The sequence below is a fragment of the Lonchura striata genome, chromosome 13 (genome assembly GCF_046129695.1).
Source record: "Lonchura striata isolate bLonStr1 chromosome 13, bLonStr1.mat, whole genome shotgun sequence".
Taxonomy (NCBI): domain Eukaryota; kingdom Metazoa; phylum Chordata; class Aves; order Passeriformes; family Estrildidae; genus Lonchura; species Lonchura striata.
In genome coordinates this window covers 9953848-9970618 of record NC_134615.1, presented here as the reverse complement: position 1 = coordinate 9970618, position 16771 = coordinate 9953848, and the positions used below count along the sequence as shown (strand labels likewise).

Here is a 16771-nt window from a genome sequence, read left to right as displayed (position 1 = left end):
TGAATTGTTTTTGTAGAACCTTCTTTTTACTTTCTCTTTTGCACTCAGAATATGGCAAACCAGATTCCTAATTTTAGATGCCTAAATTAGATGGTTTGAGACTTGGGTTCTGTTCTGTTTTGGTGTTTTCCTCGGCTGATGAAAAGCAAGGAAGCTGTTTTTGGTGTGTCTGATTTTATTTCATGTCATACAATTATGTCTTTAGCCTTCTTTCTATCTGTACTATTTCTTCTTTCTAACAAGCGTCTACTTGCCGTAATGTTTAGTTTCACTAGTAATTTGCTCCAGTCCTTATTCTAAGTGCAATATTTTGCAGCACTTTCTTTGTGCTAATTTAAAAATAATTCCTGCTTGAGGATTTTAGTCAATTCATAGTTAACAAAATAACAGAGATGGAATTTTTTTTTTTCTGCTGAAGGAACATTCTTGAGGTGGTGCAGAAAACTCATTTGTTTTTTGTTTCCAGTCATTGTACTGATTTTACTAAGAGCTTGTTTACTGTTCAGTTTGTGAAGGCCACGTTGAGTGTTTCTGGCCCTGCTTGTCCTCCCTCCAAAATTCTGCCCACAGAATGACCCAATGGAGTGCTCCGTTGGAAATTCAAGTTCCAAGAAGTCCATTTTTGTTTACTTGAAGCCACCGCAGCTGTTCCAGGATATCACATCTGATTTTTTTCTCATATTTTAAGCCTTTTTAACTTTTGAAGTGTCATGTTTTGGAGCCTGTAGGTTTTGACACTTTACTTTTAAAGTTGTCATCAGTCATGTATCTGGAAAGCCTAGTACTCTCTCAGTCTGGCAGTTCAATAATTAACAGTGTCATGGTCCCTTTTTTTAGGTTTGATAAAAAGTAGTTCAGAAGAAAATTTTTCAAGCTGTGGTAAGACATGTCAAGGTTGGATTTATCACAAAACCATATTGGATTTTATAGTAAGCTTTTATCAGATGACCTGAAATGTTCCAATTATTTTAAATTCTAATAATTGCATTCAGTTGATACAAGTAGACTTCCCAGGTATCTTAATTCAAGTGTATTTCATGGTTCCTTAGAACTCAAGGTTGAAATGCTATGCAGACTATTAAAAATCAGAGTTTGGATTGTAATTGGGAAATACTAATTTTGCTGTGGGAAGAGCACAATTTAACCTTTGCTCATGGTCCACATGCTGCTGTTCCACCCCCAGTCCGCCCCCCAGAAAGAGCTGGCCAGCAGAAAGTGTCCAGCAGCACTGCCCCCGAGGCTCCCATTGATCCCTCACAAGTAAAGGCACAGATCCCCTGACATCTCTGTCCCTGCACTGGTGACAATCCAAGCAGCCCTGAGACCTTGCTTGCAAATTCGGTAAGGCTGCTGGTTAGTGTGTAACACAGGGCAGCCTTGGATTGAGGCTCAACACCTGCAAATGCACTTGGCACCAGCCAAAATGTTTTTAGTAGAACATTGGAATAAATATATGCAAAACTGGAATTCAATAGTCTGGGTAATTTCTTAGAAATGCACACAGGAAATAAATGGGATGAAACAAAGCCTTTCCATTGTAAATGCAGCATAAAGTGGTTTTAGACAAAAGTATCTCTCTCTTTACACGTGGCAAATGTATCTCCAAAGGTTACTTTAATACAGATGCTTTCCTGAAAATAAATAGTGTAGGATGAACTTGCAATGTTGAGGCAAAATTGTTCCTAAATGAATATGCAAATCATATGAACACATGTTTCAGACAAACCAGATATTGAAGTGGACAGTGCTGCTTACCAAGGTTCTTTGATGTCCATGTTGTGTTCCACCTCTAGTCATAAAGAAACAAGTTGCTTTTCTTGCAGTTATGAGAAGCTAAAATAATGAATTTCATGTTGCTGGTTCCAAACTAGAGATACAGAACAGCAGCAAATGCATAAATACATGGAAAGGGAGATGGAGACGTGGAGAAATAAGGGCTATAAACAGAATAACAGCTGCTGTCACATGTTTCCATTCTGACAGACCTTCAACAAGCTGCTTTGCCATGAATAGTTGCATAGTTTAAACCCCATGATTACAATAATGACATGTGGTAACTGAGTATTCATTCTGCTGCTGCTGTTTCATTGAAAGAAAGACTCTGCATAGAAAACTGCTCTCAATAGCTTAAAATGCCAAAGTGTTTTTAATGATATTTGAGAATCTTTGAGCACACTAACTAAATGGAAACCACATTAGGAAAATTACGTTTATTCAGACAAAAAGAGAAAGGTTTTCTGTATTCTGTGTTGTACAAGTAAGGAGGGTGTTTTTTTTGTTTTGTTTTTTTTTTTTTTTACTGTGGACTACTGTTCATGATAGCAGTTCAGAATATAAGGAGCATCTTCAGACAAGTGACTGTTTCTACTATTCTCCAAACTAAACAAAAACTTTAAGATTTGGTGTAAAGTTCAGTGCAGTCCACTGCAAAAGTTAAGTGACTTCATACCTTAATGTTTAACAACTCTCTATCTCATGATAAAGAGGAAGAAAAAAAAGCCCAACCTCCTACCCAAAAACCAAAGTCACATGGAATGTGTAAATTAATCTATTGAATTCTCTTCACAAGAACTAACTGAAAAGATGCTCCATGAAAATAATGTAAGCTTTTGGTGAAACTATATTCATTGGTAGAAACCCAACTGAACACCATGTGGATTTTTATAAAGTTTCCCACAAAAAAGGCCTAATATGTGAGAATAAAATGTTAGAAGCCTTTTCTAAGGGAACAGTAGGTGCTACTGCTATTAGATAGTTTAAAGTATTGCTATTTTAAGAAAAGCTTCTTTTTAAAATCTGAGGCTGTGGCCTTTTTTTTCTCAGGCAAGCATTAATGTGCTCAGCTGAGCCTGAGGCAGGAGCCAGCCTAAGCCTGGGCTTCCTAACACCGAGAGGCATCAATGCTTAACAACATTGTGAATTGAAAAATGCTTTGTAATTGGGAAATACTCAATATTTAGCTGTACTTGGAGAACAAAGCCAACATTTGTGCCACTTAAATGTTGGTCTTGCCCAGATTCAGAGTAATGGGATCTCAAAGGACTTGTTAGGCACGACTCTGCCTATGAAAAGACTCAGAGGGGACTCAGATTATAGCTATCCTGAAATCTACTGGTGATACAGTAACATTATTAAATACTATAAACTATTGTTATTATCAAAATTACCAAAATCAGAATAAGAAAATAGGATTGAAGCTTGTCTGTATAACCAGTGAATTTTTTTATACAGTACTTTCTTCTTGCCAGTTGAATACTGTCCCATTACAACTTCAATTCTTTCATGGTAACATTGCAAATATTATAATTTAACTCTTCCTATTAGTTGTAATTTTGCTCTCATGCATCCTAATCTTGTATTTTAGATATAATTTAAGAATTCTCTAGATAGTACTTTGGCTGTGGAAAGAACAAAACCCCTGCTGACCATAGCTGACTAATTAGGAAGTTGTTACTTAACCAGGATGTGTTTTATAACCTTTTTCACACAAGGTTGCACAGCACTTTAGGAATTTAATTTCTCAGTTTGCTGTGTTTTGTCAGCACATTGGGGCTGACAAGAGCCCAAGGCTGTCAACTCTCCTAGGGGACACTACAGGAGAGTAGGATACTTCCAAATTGCCTGGAGTGCTGAGCAGAAATACAACTCAGGAGTGCTTCTCTCTCCCACTCTAAGGTGGATTGGGTGTGTGACTTGCTCCTACTTTAGAATTTTTGTTTCCTTGTAAAATTATAGTTGCACACCAAAATACTGCCATGTGCAGGCAGCTGATGTTCCAGGCAGTGGAAACATCTCAGGCCATTCAATTCAGCTGGAGCCTTTGGTGACAACAGCAAAGAAAAGGAGCTATCAGGTACTTAAAAACTCATGTGTAGCTTTTCATAAGATAGAAACATTGCATAATTTTCTTATTTTCAATTTTAAATTGGTGTAAAACACATCTTAAGTGAGGCTTGGTCTTGCAAAGTGCCTCGACTCTGTTAAGAGAGAAAGTAGCTGTACCCTTAAAACTATATTTCTTGTTTTTATCTCAGTGCTGGATTAAGCCTCTGAAATTATGTAAAAGAAATAGTTTTGGACTTTCAGAACACAAAAGTTATATGTTAAAAATTAGAATAACATGAAAAATACTGTATGGTAAATCAGTTTTCTAGCTAGGAACTGTCTTGTTTGCATTCAGTAAGGAAAACATTTTTGTTTTTATGGAGTAGTTGAACAGCTGACTATTTGCTCTATGAAGAAAAGCAGGGTATTGTCATAGATATCTGTGAGCTCTAGTCATTAATTTATTTACAATATACTGTTACTATACTCAGCAGAGCCCCCTGCTGTTATGAATCCTCCTCAAATACCTTTCTGTGTTTGGCTATGTCTGGACCTTATCAATTAAGGAAAAAAAATTAAAAATCCAAATGTAAGCTCAAGGTCCTGGTTGTTTGGATTTGTTCTGAATTCAGGAATTAAATCCGGATGTTGTGCCTACATAGAACATATTTGCATTTTGGCATCAGTCACAGTTTATATGAAAAATAAACCTGTCTTTGTTGTATCTCTGGAGAAACACCTGCGCCAATGGACTGGTATAGGCTGGAGAACAGGGAAACAAATCCACCCTCTGAGTCATAACTGCAATACTGAGGAGGAAAGGAAAAGGGCAGACAAGGCAGTCTGGTACCCGAGCACACAGCCAGAAAACAACATTCACCTGGGAGCCCCAGTGCCCACAAGGACAGCAGGACGTGCCCGTGCCCTCTGCGGGAACCGGGCTCAGGGCAGAGACTGGTGGAAGGGGAAGAAAAACAATCAACAGCTTGTCCTGGCACAGGAGAGGACATTGCGAACACTGTTTGAGTCCTTATTCATCATGCTGTATTCATAGGTTGGAGAGGGCTGGTATGACAATCTGGAGGATACTCGCTAGGACATAAACGCAATTTATGTGTCAGAAATTAACTGAATAGCTGTTCCAATGGCTGTGGTCCTGGTCCTGATAGTGGCCTGGCAGTAGCACACTGTTGTCTGAGGGCATTGTACTCGAAAACATCCCGTTTGTGACGGAACCCTCCAAAAGGCACGGCCAGACACCCGGCTCTTGGACCAGCAGTGCAGCAGGCGATAAACACCCGCCTCTGCTGCGGGCTTGTCTTTTTCTGAACTGAGGCGGACACCGGAGAAGTGGTGTTTGGTGCTTCCTGACGGCAGGGACGTTTCTGTCAGCTCCCTCATTCCCGCTCCCCCCGCCGTTCCCGCTCCCCTCACAATTCCAGCCCCGGGGCCGTTCCCAGCGCGGCCGCCGGGGGGCTCCGAGCGCCGCCCACGCGCAGCCAATCCGGCGGCGTGGGCGGGGCCGGCGGCGCGCGCGCGCGGAGGTGGGCGGGGCTTGTTTTCTGGCGGGGGCGCGCGGGGCTCCTCCCGCTCCTCTCGCCGGCTCCTCACTCCCGCCCCTCACTCCAACCGCACCTCCTTCCCCCGCCCCTCCTCCTCTGGCCGCCCCCTCCCGCTCCTCTCGCCAGCTCCTCACTCCGCCTCCTTCCCCCCGCTCCTCCCGCCGGCTCCTCCCGGGGCGGGCGCTCCGCCGCGGCCGTGTCATCCCAGCCACGGCAGCAGCGAGCATGTCCTCCAGTAGGGCCAAGAAAGTGAAGATGGCCACCAAGTCCTGCCCCGAGTGCGACCAGCAGGTGAGCGGCTGCCGGCGGACGCTGGGCTGTGCAGGGGCGGGCTCGAGTCGGTGTTCGTGTGAACCAAATGGTTGTTGCCTTTGCAGCTTCTGCATGGAATGCGGGTTGAACGCCGCGTCCCTCCGGCAGGGTAGTGGAGTGGTTGTATTGTGCTGAGGGGTGTCTGCGCGACTGCAGAACCTCTTGTTTATGTGCTGGTGTTGTTCAGTAACTCTGTGATGTGTTAAAAACACAATGAACCGGGTGATGTATATAATGCAGTTTGTCCTTTGGATGACTGGTGAGCCCGGGTCTCGGCGGGAGAGGGCTCAGAGGTGTTGTTTTCTCCGGGGGTGGTCGGGGAGCAGCGAAATGGAGACCTTTGGTGCAATTGCTGCCCGGTCCCCGAGTGCCGCCCGAGATGCTGGTGTTGCGGGTTCCTGGCGTGCACAAAATGGAGCTGCTCGCACATACAGAGCTGTGCACCGCTGCCTTGCCGTGTCAGGAGCTTGTCTGGTTTGCTGGGAGTGATGTGAGTGCTGGAAGCAGCCGGTTCGTGCAGCCGAGCCCGAACAATGGCCCGGCGGTGCCGCGGGCTCGGCCGGGGGGCAGCGCCTGTCACAGGGACCCCGGTGCTGTGACCCCGAAAGTCACCCCTCTTCACTGCTTTAGCCACACCTGGAAAAACATAAACAGCCTCATATCATTTTTCTCTGCTTGCAGAGCTTTAGAAAAAAAATGGCATTTTTTGTTCTGACTTGCATAGTTTTTGCAGTATTGCTGCTCATCCTGGCACGGTTGGGAGCGCTGAGCTGTGTGTGGGCGTCCTTTCATGTTTTAACCAACAGAGCAACCGCTGCAAATGCACGTTAAGCACGTCACTGAAATGCTATTTCTGAGAAAGAAATCGTGTGCCAAGTTCTGGTTATTCAGTTGGTGAAAGGAGAAACGAAAACGAGGGAGAAATCATACACGAGAGTGGTGGTGTTTTTCTTTTGTTTTCTTTTTTTTTTATAAATGTAGTGAATGTCAAACTACCAACAATAAGTAAGGAAGCACTGTAGGATTTTTTAAGCTGACGTGAAAACTGTCACTTTGTTCTGCACTTACATGCATATCATGTATTTTAATTTTTGTCAATGTAGATTTTCTGTTAGGAGCTCTTCCATGGCTTCCATGGATTTTATGTGCTTATATGTCCTGCCCTGGCACACATTGCTCATAGGACCTTGTTTTCCACTGCCAAATATTTGAGAGGGAGCAAGGAACTAAGGCCAACAGTACAAGTCAACCCTTTGCAGATTTTGAGGAAACTCATATAATCCTTCTCTGACTGTGTCCAATGCTGGTGTTTCTTAAATGCTTCCATGAGCAAGGGCTTAGCATTTTTTTCTGATTTTTTCAGTAGAAGTGACATTAATGGAAATATTTAGACAGCCACAATTATTGGAGCAAAATATTGAGTTACACTTCTTAGACTTCAAAACATTTTTCTGTTGTAATTTAGATAATAAATTTCAGTATTTTCACAATCAAAGCACAGTTCCATTAAACTAGGGAGCCTGAAGTACTTGTAGGCAATCTGAGGAAACAATAATCACTTTTTAATTTAGCATCAGGTAAAATGTCTTCTATGAGAAAAATTCCCTTTTTATTAGGAAAATGATGAACAATGTGAAATAGTGTTTAGGACTCTTTTGCCTTAATTATGATGCAGGATGTTATCAGTGTGGATCTTCAAAGGATAACTGATAGGTTTCAGTGATAAGCCCCTTCCTCCAGGCCCCTTCACCCTCAAGTGCTGCACACCCCTACGTGATAAACCTGTAACACGAGAACAGTATTGTTCTGTTAAATAGACTTGAGTTCGTTGAAAAATACTAAAATACTGACCCTGTTCCAATCCCCTTGGGTGGCTTTGCCAAAGTTTTGTGGTTTTTTGTTTTGTTGTTTTTTTTTTTTTTTTAGGCCAAGCCTGGAAAGGTAATTATTGGTGAGACCCAAGTGTTCAGAAATGGATTTAACTGGAATTCTGTATCACTTTAAGAACACACACAAATTATCAGTGAGATAGGGGGGCTTTAGTACTTCTACACTGGCATATGAACCAGGAGACAAATGTGCACACAAGTCTGCTAAATTCTGGCCTTTAAAGTTCAAGAAAGCTCTATTGGACTCGTTTTTATCACATCAGTGTCTCCATAAAGGGAGTTAAAATTTCTAGTTCTGCAAAACCCATGTCAAAAAGTCTATCTGCAAGCTTTTTGTAGGATGAAATGCAGGAGTTCAGATGTGCTACAGAAAGCAAAATAACTTGTTTATTTTGAGTAGCAGTTAAGTTCCCCTGTACAAATTCACATACTAATTTGGCAGGGGTTTTTGAGTCAGTGGAACTTTGGAACTTGGTTCTTCCTCATGTCTGGTTAAATTGAGGGGGCAGTTGTGGTTCTGTGCTCCTGTTTGTTCCAGTGGGTATTGGCAAACTTGTAGTGACCTGTCTTAAAGAATTACATTTGAGAAATTGCCTCTTTTTTCCCCTCACTATCATGCTTCAGCATGACTCCACTGTAATGTGTGTTACTTAATCTCTTCCAGATCTCTGCCTAAACTTGCTTTGATTTGTGTTTTCAGTCTTAAACCTAATCAAAGCAACATGGTGTATTGCTTAGTACTCTAAAAGATCTTAAAAGATCTTGGCACTAAGGTAACGAATTTTGTAATTTATCAGGTTTTTTTTTTAATTGCACTGAGTGGATTTTTGTTATTTTTCATATTAAATATGGCATTTCTTGTTTTACATTGTCATTTTCTGGGGGAAGCATACTGCTGCTGTCTGCTTAGCTGATCAGAGGCACTGTATTCTCTCAAACTCCTGGGCCTGCAGTCAGTTCTTGCCTGCCTGGGCTGGGTTATTTGCATTTTCAATTAAAGAGGTCCTTCTGTACCCACCCGGCCTTGTTGCCTTGTCTGCAGCGCTGGAGCAGAGCGGGCTACAGATGCATCTGTTTTGCTTCAGGCTCTATTGTGCCTCTAAAGCTGCTCCTCTCTAAAGGAGCTGCTTTCAAATGCTGCTGGAAGTGAACGCATTCACAATGTACTGATGGTTTTAACTCATAATTATTTTTTTTACAAGTATATAGAGGAAGCAAAACTGGAAATGTCTGACTGATTTGCGTACCGATATTTGAGAGCTCTGAAAAGAAACTGTAATTCTGTTTTAATTCAGCCTTCTTTTAATGCTCTCTACTTTCCCCCACCCCCTTCCTGTCAGTATGGGGAAAAGAAGTGCAAAGCAGTCGCAACAGCTGTACATTTCAAGCTTGATTTTTAACAGCTGCATAAAGAAAAGGCTTTAAAGAAAGGTGAGTGATTTACAGCAGAATTTAGCTTTATGTTTAAATACAGTAACAGGACAGGCTGTAGTTTGCAGTACAGACTGAGTTTAAAGAGTTATCTCTGAGGACAAAATGTGAGTTAGTGTATTTTTTTCTTCATGGGACAGGAATTTTGTCATAATTTGAAATTTCTGAAAAATTTGTCTTTTGTTTTCCCAGGTTCCTGTTGCATGTAAATCATGTCCCTGTGGCTACATATTTATCAGTCGAAAACTCTTGCATGCTAAACGTGCTGAGAGATCACCACCCATCACAGGTAATAATTGCAGAGGAGAGAAGAAGGGAGCAACAGTTCTTTCCCCTTATTTCCTGGAGACAAAAGATAGTGGGTTTTATTTCTCTGTGTAAATTGACTGTTGTCAGTTCACTTTCCTTCAATTTGTGCATGGTAGACTTTGAATATGTTAATTTTTCTGGAATTATGGGGAGAGGAGGAAAGCTGGTGTTTTCAGGCTTCCTTTGTCCTCATGATGTTAGCATTTATTCTGTGTATATTCCAGCTGCACACATTGAGCACTATGTAAAATAACCCCTTACAGAATGCTTTGTGTTAATCCTGTTTTGAAGCTAAAATGTGTAGAGGTCCCAAAAGGATCTGATTTCAGAGCACATGCTGATTGAAGCTGGATTTTCTGAAAATAAAAATTGGTCATAATGTTTTATCTAAAACTGGGTGGATCTTGATTCTCTCTCCATGATTAAATTAAATAGTGTTTTTTTTGTGCCTGCCTTATGTGTCTTTTGTTGATGGACACAGTAAGAAGTCAGTTGAATGTGCTTTCTGGCATGAATAGCATTCTCCTTGTGTTCATTTATATCGCTTCCTCCAGTGCTAGGAATTAAGTCAGACAAAGAGCCTGACAGGGGAATATATGTATTTAAAAAACCCCAAAAAACCTGACCCAAACCCAACAAATATCTGATCTATAACAGCTATTTTTTAAAATTATCTACCAGATCTCCACAATGGAAGTCAGCCATTTGATGTTTTGTGTCAATGTTTTGAAGGATAGCTGTAGATTACCACTTGTAGGAATTAGGTGACATTATGCAGACAACTGAACTTTCAATGTGTTGGAAGTTAAGAAATGTCTCCGGTAGATTGAAAGTGTTGATCAATTTTCTTTCCTCCTCCTTCTTTTTTGATAAAGTAATTACCAAATGAAGCTGAAGGCCATCATCTGGTTGTATAATTCAGTTTTGCACAGAGGAAATGCACCAGGGGAGGCAAAATGGAAACATGCTGCTGGAAGGCAGCTCTTGAAAGTGCTTTTTACTGTGAGTGTGACCAGCACTGGCAAAGGTTGTCCAAGAGGTTGTGGAGTCTCCATCCTTGGAGGTACTCAAAAGCCTTCTGGAGATGGTCCTGTGCAGCTGGCTCTGTAAAGGTATAGGCATCTAAACACGTGAAAAGAAAAGGTTGATTGGGTGGGGTAAGCATTAAGAGTGAATTAAGAACTAAGGTGGTGAAAACAATCCTGGATCATGCCGTTTCTGTTCATTTGCACAGAAAACAAGAATGAGGCCAAAAGGAGGCGGACAGAGAGAGTTAAGCGAGAGAAGATCAATTCTGCAGTAAATAAAGACTTAGAAAACCGAAAAAGATCCAGGTCTAACAGCCATTCAGACCATAGCAGACGAGGAAGAGGAAGACCTAAGAGTGCCTCAGCGAAAAAGCACGAGGAAGAAAGAGGTATGAGAGCTGGAGAAATCTGTTTGTTGGATTTTTCTATTTGTATCTTTTTTAATTAGCAAACCTTTACACCGTTCAAACCATTTAAGTAGAGTAGTTTAGCCAGTACTTGATACCTTAATGTTGGGAAGGGACTAATTTGCATATGTAGAGACCTCTGGTTTTATGTTTCAGTGTCTGATGAAACTAACTACAAAGATCTAAATCTGTATTTTTAGCCACTGTATCAAGTTTCAACATGTAGGTTGAAAGCTATTGGACTGAAGTGTTAAGTAGGTGTTGTTTGGTTTTTGTTGAGGTGCTGCTGCTCTGTATCACAAGGAGAAACCATATAATGATATCTGTTGTCAGAGAGGGGATTAGGATGACTGGATTACTTAAAAAGTTTCTGGAAAGCTTTTGGAGGGCTAAAGTAAAAAGGGCATCTTGAATCACTACTATGACCTGAATTTTTGTCCCGTGTTTCTGGAGGAAAGAATGATTCCTTGTCTGTTAAAGTTCCTTGGTGCCCTGTTGTTTTAATCATTTTACAATAAACAGGCTGTTACATAGCTCGAGTATTTCTAGAACCTCTCAAGAATGTAACTGTCGCTTAGGGTTCCTCTTGTTTTAAGTGCATTTTCTAGCTGTGTTTTTTGAGATAGTAATTTTAGACCTGAGTTATTATGAATCCAAAACTTAGCATGGGCTTCAGAAGGTTGGAAGGCACATAAAAGCGGAATGACAATACTTCATACAAATATTCAGCAGATATTGTTCCCAAAACTCCTGAAATCTTGAAGTATATCAGTGGCATAATTCAGAAATGCAATTATTTATTCCTTTCCACCTTACAAAAAAAAAAAAAAAAAAAAAAAAAAAAGCATGTTAATCCATGTTGAAAATTCCTTCAATTTGACTTCTTAAAACCAAGTTTGCTATCTCTGCTGTTTAATATAAATCTGTTTCTTAAAAAATCCAAGTATAAATTTGGATTTCATTGGGTTTTTAGTGCTTTCAATGTGGGAGGAGGAGGTGGAATTTAATTTCTGTATATTTTCCAGATGGCAATTGTTTTACTGAAGTAGAAATGCAGTTTGTAGTATCTAATCTCTCCACTACTGCATATGCCTTATTGATGTGTGTAGCTTCCCTATTTGTTACTGACCCAAGCTGGATTGTCTGGTAGCTTTAGGATCCTTTCTAGGCATTTAAGTGCCAGTCTAGCTCACAAACAGCTTAAAATTCCACTGAGCTGGTTGGATTGCCCTTTAAAAGTGAATCTTCTTTTCTGTCCCCTGACGAAGAGGAAAGCAACCTAAGCAACCAAAGGAAAAGATCCGTTTTCTTAAGACATGTTTTATAGTTTTCAAAAAGCGAGAATTTGACAATGGGAGAGATATTAAGAGAACATGTTTTCCTATCTAAAACTAGGGTGAATGTTTCTAACCTTTTGCTGCAAACTCCAAAGTGTGACAATACTGCAGTGCTTGGAGGTAGAAGACACAATATCTGGATATAGTGGGATCTTGGCATAAGTGTGTGTGTGTGGTGTCCCTTTTCTTAGTGTTTCCTTAAAGTTGAATCTTACTTCATAAGATTGCCTTCATCTTCTTGTGCTGTTTTTACCGTTCCTTTTCCTTGATCTTTTTTCTTGTTTTGATGGCTGTTTCTTCCTCAGCCTCCTGTGTAGGGATTTGGCTCACACCCATTTGTCATTGTCTTTGCCCCAGTGTAGCTCATCTTATTGTTCAGGAGTAAGTAGGCTTAGAATATGTTTTTTTACTTCTGGTTATGTCAGGTTGTAATGTGTGTAGACCACTGTGCTGATTGTCAGGCAGATTAAAAAAAAATTTACGTAAAAGGCTGCCATGGCTATAAAAATAAATTCAGCAGGGAGATAATCTTTTTGTAAGTAATTACTAAAACAAGTTAACATTGACCTCTTCCTTTTCAAGTTCCTTACAAAATTGAAACTACTGTATGTGGAGTAATTAGTGGGAATTTTAGAAATATTATTCCTTTACCACATGTGCTCCTTGATAGTGTTGTTTGTGTATATTAAGGAACTCTATTTCTACTACAGTTAAGGTGTTTTTTGTGTGAGTGGTTGCTAGTCCTTGTAGCAGTCTGTGTGTGTTGAAAGTCAGCTCTGGAGTGCAAGATGTCATGATCCTATTTCCTTGCCTGTTGTGTGTCTTGAGGATATTTTGGGTACGTGTTACTTGCCACTAGAGGTTGTGCTTTTACCCCAAAGACTTGAAAAGAAGCCCCTGCTTGCATGGTTTAGATAGTTGGTTCCTAATGCATTTGTAGATGGAAAAACAGGCAGACAGAAAACACCTCGTTTGTATTAACATGGAAGAGCAGATTATCTGTACATTTGAAGACCATCCAGCTGTGAAGATTTCTTTCCTAAAGACCCCGATGACATCTGTGGCTCTGCTTCCTTGCTTGTCATGCAATTCCATACACAGTGTGCTTGTTCCCAGTTATGTCTGTGCCTTTGACTGGTTCTTTTGTGTCCTTCGTGACTGGCTCACATTAGAACAAAGAGCTGCAGCAATTAAGAATAGAATAAGCAAAAAGGCTTTTTAAAACAAGCTATTTTCCCTGCAGATTTAGCAAGAAGGAATGGAGGGGGAGGAAAGAGGAAGCAGATGTAGATTGAGGGGATATGGCAGTACTGGGACCCAGAAAATTATGCTATCACATGTTTCAGAGCCATGTGATGACCCTGGAAAATAGGAACTCCTCTCTGCAGCCTTGGCTTGTCAAAATTGTAATTTAATTTCTTTGTCAGATGTACTACAATGTATTTTGAAAATACAAGCACTCAATAATAATTTGATTTGGTTGTGGAGGTGTGTTCTTTCTTTTACTCTGTGGGGCTGTGACACACAGCTAGACTGATTCCCAGGTTGCCTTGTTATCTGGGTAAAAACTCTGATTGTATTAAAGCAAACAAAAACCTTTATATGCTAGAGGAAGTGGTAGTGGTTGTTCTGAAAAAGGTTACCAGCAAGTAAGTCTCAGTAAGAGTAGTAGACTTGCTAAAGCAGACTTGTTACTTAGCAGGCCAAATCTTCATAAAGATACATACATACATTTCAGTATCCTAATAAAACTTAAGCTGAATACATTTTCATGATGCAAGTTTTCTTTTTCCTGTAATTTCCAGCTGCTTTACTCACACATTTGCTTGCCCAGTGTGCGTATTTGAAGTAACTTGCTATCTTGAAAAATTAATCCATAAAAATTTTGTGAAGGGGGAGGTCCATATGTGAGTTATACATAATCGATGTTTTAAGGGCTGCAGTATAAGGGGGTTGCAGGAGATCTGGGGATACAAGAGATGTGATCCAGAAAAACTATTTTTGCCTAAATAGCCTCTTAGCTCTATAGCAAACCCCCTATTTTTTAATGTCTTAACTGTCTTGTACAAGCACAATACTATTTTTCTTTTGCTCATAATAGAGAAATTAGTCAAAACTACTCAGATAAGACTGAAGTGGAAAGTTTTCAGAGTGTGTGTGGAAGCTGTTGTATCCTAGGAGTAGTGTAGGATAAAATGTCATGCAGGTGTGAGCTCTTCACTTATTACTAATGAGAACTACAATTGCCCTGAGAGTGCATGAAGCCTGCACACCTGTTAATCCCTCATACTCTTTGATACCAAGATTTCACTAAGCTGAAGCCTCAGAGTGATGCTGATCTGGGAGGATGGGGAGGAGGGGAAACTAAGAAGTCCACAGTCTGTTAACAGCAACCAGGGTGTGGTGCAGGGGGAGTATTTTTAATTTTGCTGGATGCTGATTTGTTCAAGTTGTGGCTGGATTCGTTTGGATCAGGAAGTATGAAACAAAGGGTGGGGCATAGATATGAAAATAGAAAAGGTTAATGTGGAATAACCAGTGTGTGTAGTGTCTGTACTCAGAACTACTCCCAGCATTGTTAATTTTTAAATGGTGAGAGGGAGGAAGTGTACATACAGAAGCTGATTTGTCTTAAACTGTGGGGTAGGAGTGGTAGCAAAACTCACTTTCAAATCCATTTCAAGCTCAATACTCTAGAGGTTATTGCCTTGCATAGCCAGGAAGTCAGCAAAAAGCTGATTTCTGGTGTTTCTGTGTCAGTATTAAATCAAAACACAGTGGTAAAGGATTTTGGAGCTTCTCCCACTCAGTTGTTGAACAATTTGATTTCACACGGAAGGCAGTGTGCTGGAGTTCTCTCCATAGCTATAACACAAATGTGAAGCCAAATCTAAAGCCATTGTTATGAGTGTGAAACCATTGAAGGGTAATTGTGTGGGTAAGTGGAGATAGGATCTGCTGGGATTTTTGTTCCTGATTGTGCTTTCTGTAAGTTTACAGTACTGCTTTTTCTTTGGCTTCCCCATGCTAGTTTAGGTGTCTTGGTGGAGCAGTTGCCAGAGTGTGGACACTGTGACTGTGTGTTAGTGAGACAGAGGGGTCTCTCAAGTGAGCTTTGTGTTGTAATTGGAAATTAGTCCAGGCCACATGGAACCTGGATTAGAGATGGAGTTCCACAGCTGAAAGCTCTGCATGTATTTCTCTCTTCCTTCTGTCTACAAGCCTGGTCTTCTGCTGACAAAATAGGTTTTTTGTTGGCTTTATTTTCTTAACCATTTGTGTGGCTAGCTAAACTGGGAGAGAACTAGTCAGGATCTGGAGGAGGTGGTATTTATGCAAGTGGTATTGCTCAAATTTTATGAATTTTTGTAGCATAACTTAGTTTATTTGAGCGTTGCAGTATGGAAACTTTTTGATGGCTTCCTGTTGTGTGTCTGTGGCATTCAAGCAAGCCAACATCAGCAAAGGGGACTCATGGGCTTTTACTTGCTCAATGAGGTGTGTTAGCATTGTTCTACAGCTGGGATAAGATGGAAAGTCTGCAGTGTAGAAAGTCCAGAAATATGCACAATGATAAATTTGGAGCCTGACTGCATCCAAGTATCAAAGGCTCTTTGGCCTTTGACCCTGTCGTTAAACTCTAGGATTTCTTTCATGTAGTTGTAAAGTAAGGGGGCAAATCTTGTGTTTAATGAGGATATTGTGAAATAACTTTGTTTTCTTGGATGGGAGGTGGTCATAGAAAAAACCCAAACCACTAAAACCAAAAAAACCCTGAAGGAACACTTGAATACTTGATTATCTTTATGTTAACAATTCATTCTCCCTTCAGTTTTTAAAGAAGAGAAATTCAGTCATGCTTTTGGCTGACTCATCCTGTGGCTCTTCCAGCACCTTTATGTGCATCTGTTCCTTCCTCCTCTTTCTCACTCCCTCTGTGCATAGGAGTCGATTGTCTAACTTAAATTCCAGTACTTCACATAATTTATTAATTTCTGTGTAACTTGCATTAACTTGAAATAATGGAAAAGGCTTCTAATAGTGACTTTTTTTTTCTTCTACAGAGAAACAAGAAAAAGAAGTTGACATGTATGCTAACCTTTCAGATGAAAAGGCCTTCGTATTTTCAGTGGCCTTGGCGGAAATAAACAGAAAAATTATCAATCAAAGACTTATTCTCTAACTCGTGAGCACAATCTGATGCAGTTTTATGCAGGATGGCTAGCAGATTTCCAAGGTGCCATGGACTCTCGGAAAGTATGTTGTCTGCACCAACAAGGACCATAGCATTTCCTGTTAAAAATTCTACTCCTGTTCTTGGAAATCAAATTCTGTCTCTACAAATCAGAAAGAAAGTGGTCACAAGATTGTGCTGTGAAAAATCAGAAAGCAGATATGTTTCACGACTTGAAGACAAATGCTAGACAAATGCACAGAGAGACTGCACCCATTCCAGAGCACTTCTTTTGAATTTGCTGCCAGAAATGCAATATTTTAAATATTTTCAGAAATAAATGATTTTCCTTTAAAATTATATATTTCAGATTTTTCAGCTATATTGCAGTTTACGTATGTACAGTTCACATAACTTTTTAATAAATTGATATTCCAATATTTTATTGAATGGAGAATTAAGTACATTTGTGGTACTCAGGGTGTGTTGGTTTAATC

General features: G+C 40.3%; 1 protein-coding gene across 1 annotated transcript; it reads left to right on the top strand.

Annotated features, from left to right (window-relative positions):
• The first annotated feature begins 5534 nt into the window (after nt 1–5534).
• Nucleotides 5535–16714, top strand: C13H16orf87 (chromosome 13 C16orf87 homolog). The gene is made up of 4 exons (XM_021540475.3): nt 5535–5678; nt 9212–9308; nt 10563–10745; nt 16165–16714. Exons 1-4 carry the CDS (start codon nt 5613–5615, stop codon nt 16281–16283), a joined length of 465 nt encoding a protein of 154 aa, XP_021396150.1. The 5' UTR covers nt 5535–5612; the 3' UTR covers nt 16284–16714.
• The last annotated feature ends 57 nt before the right edge of the window (nt 16715–16771 follow it).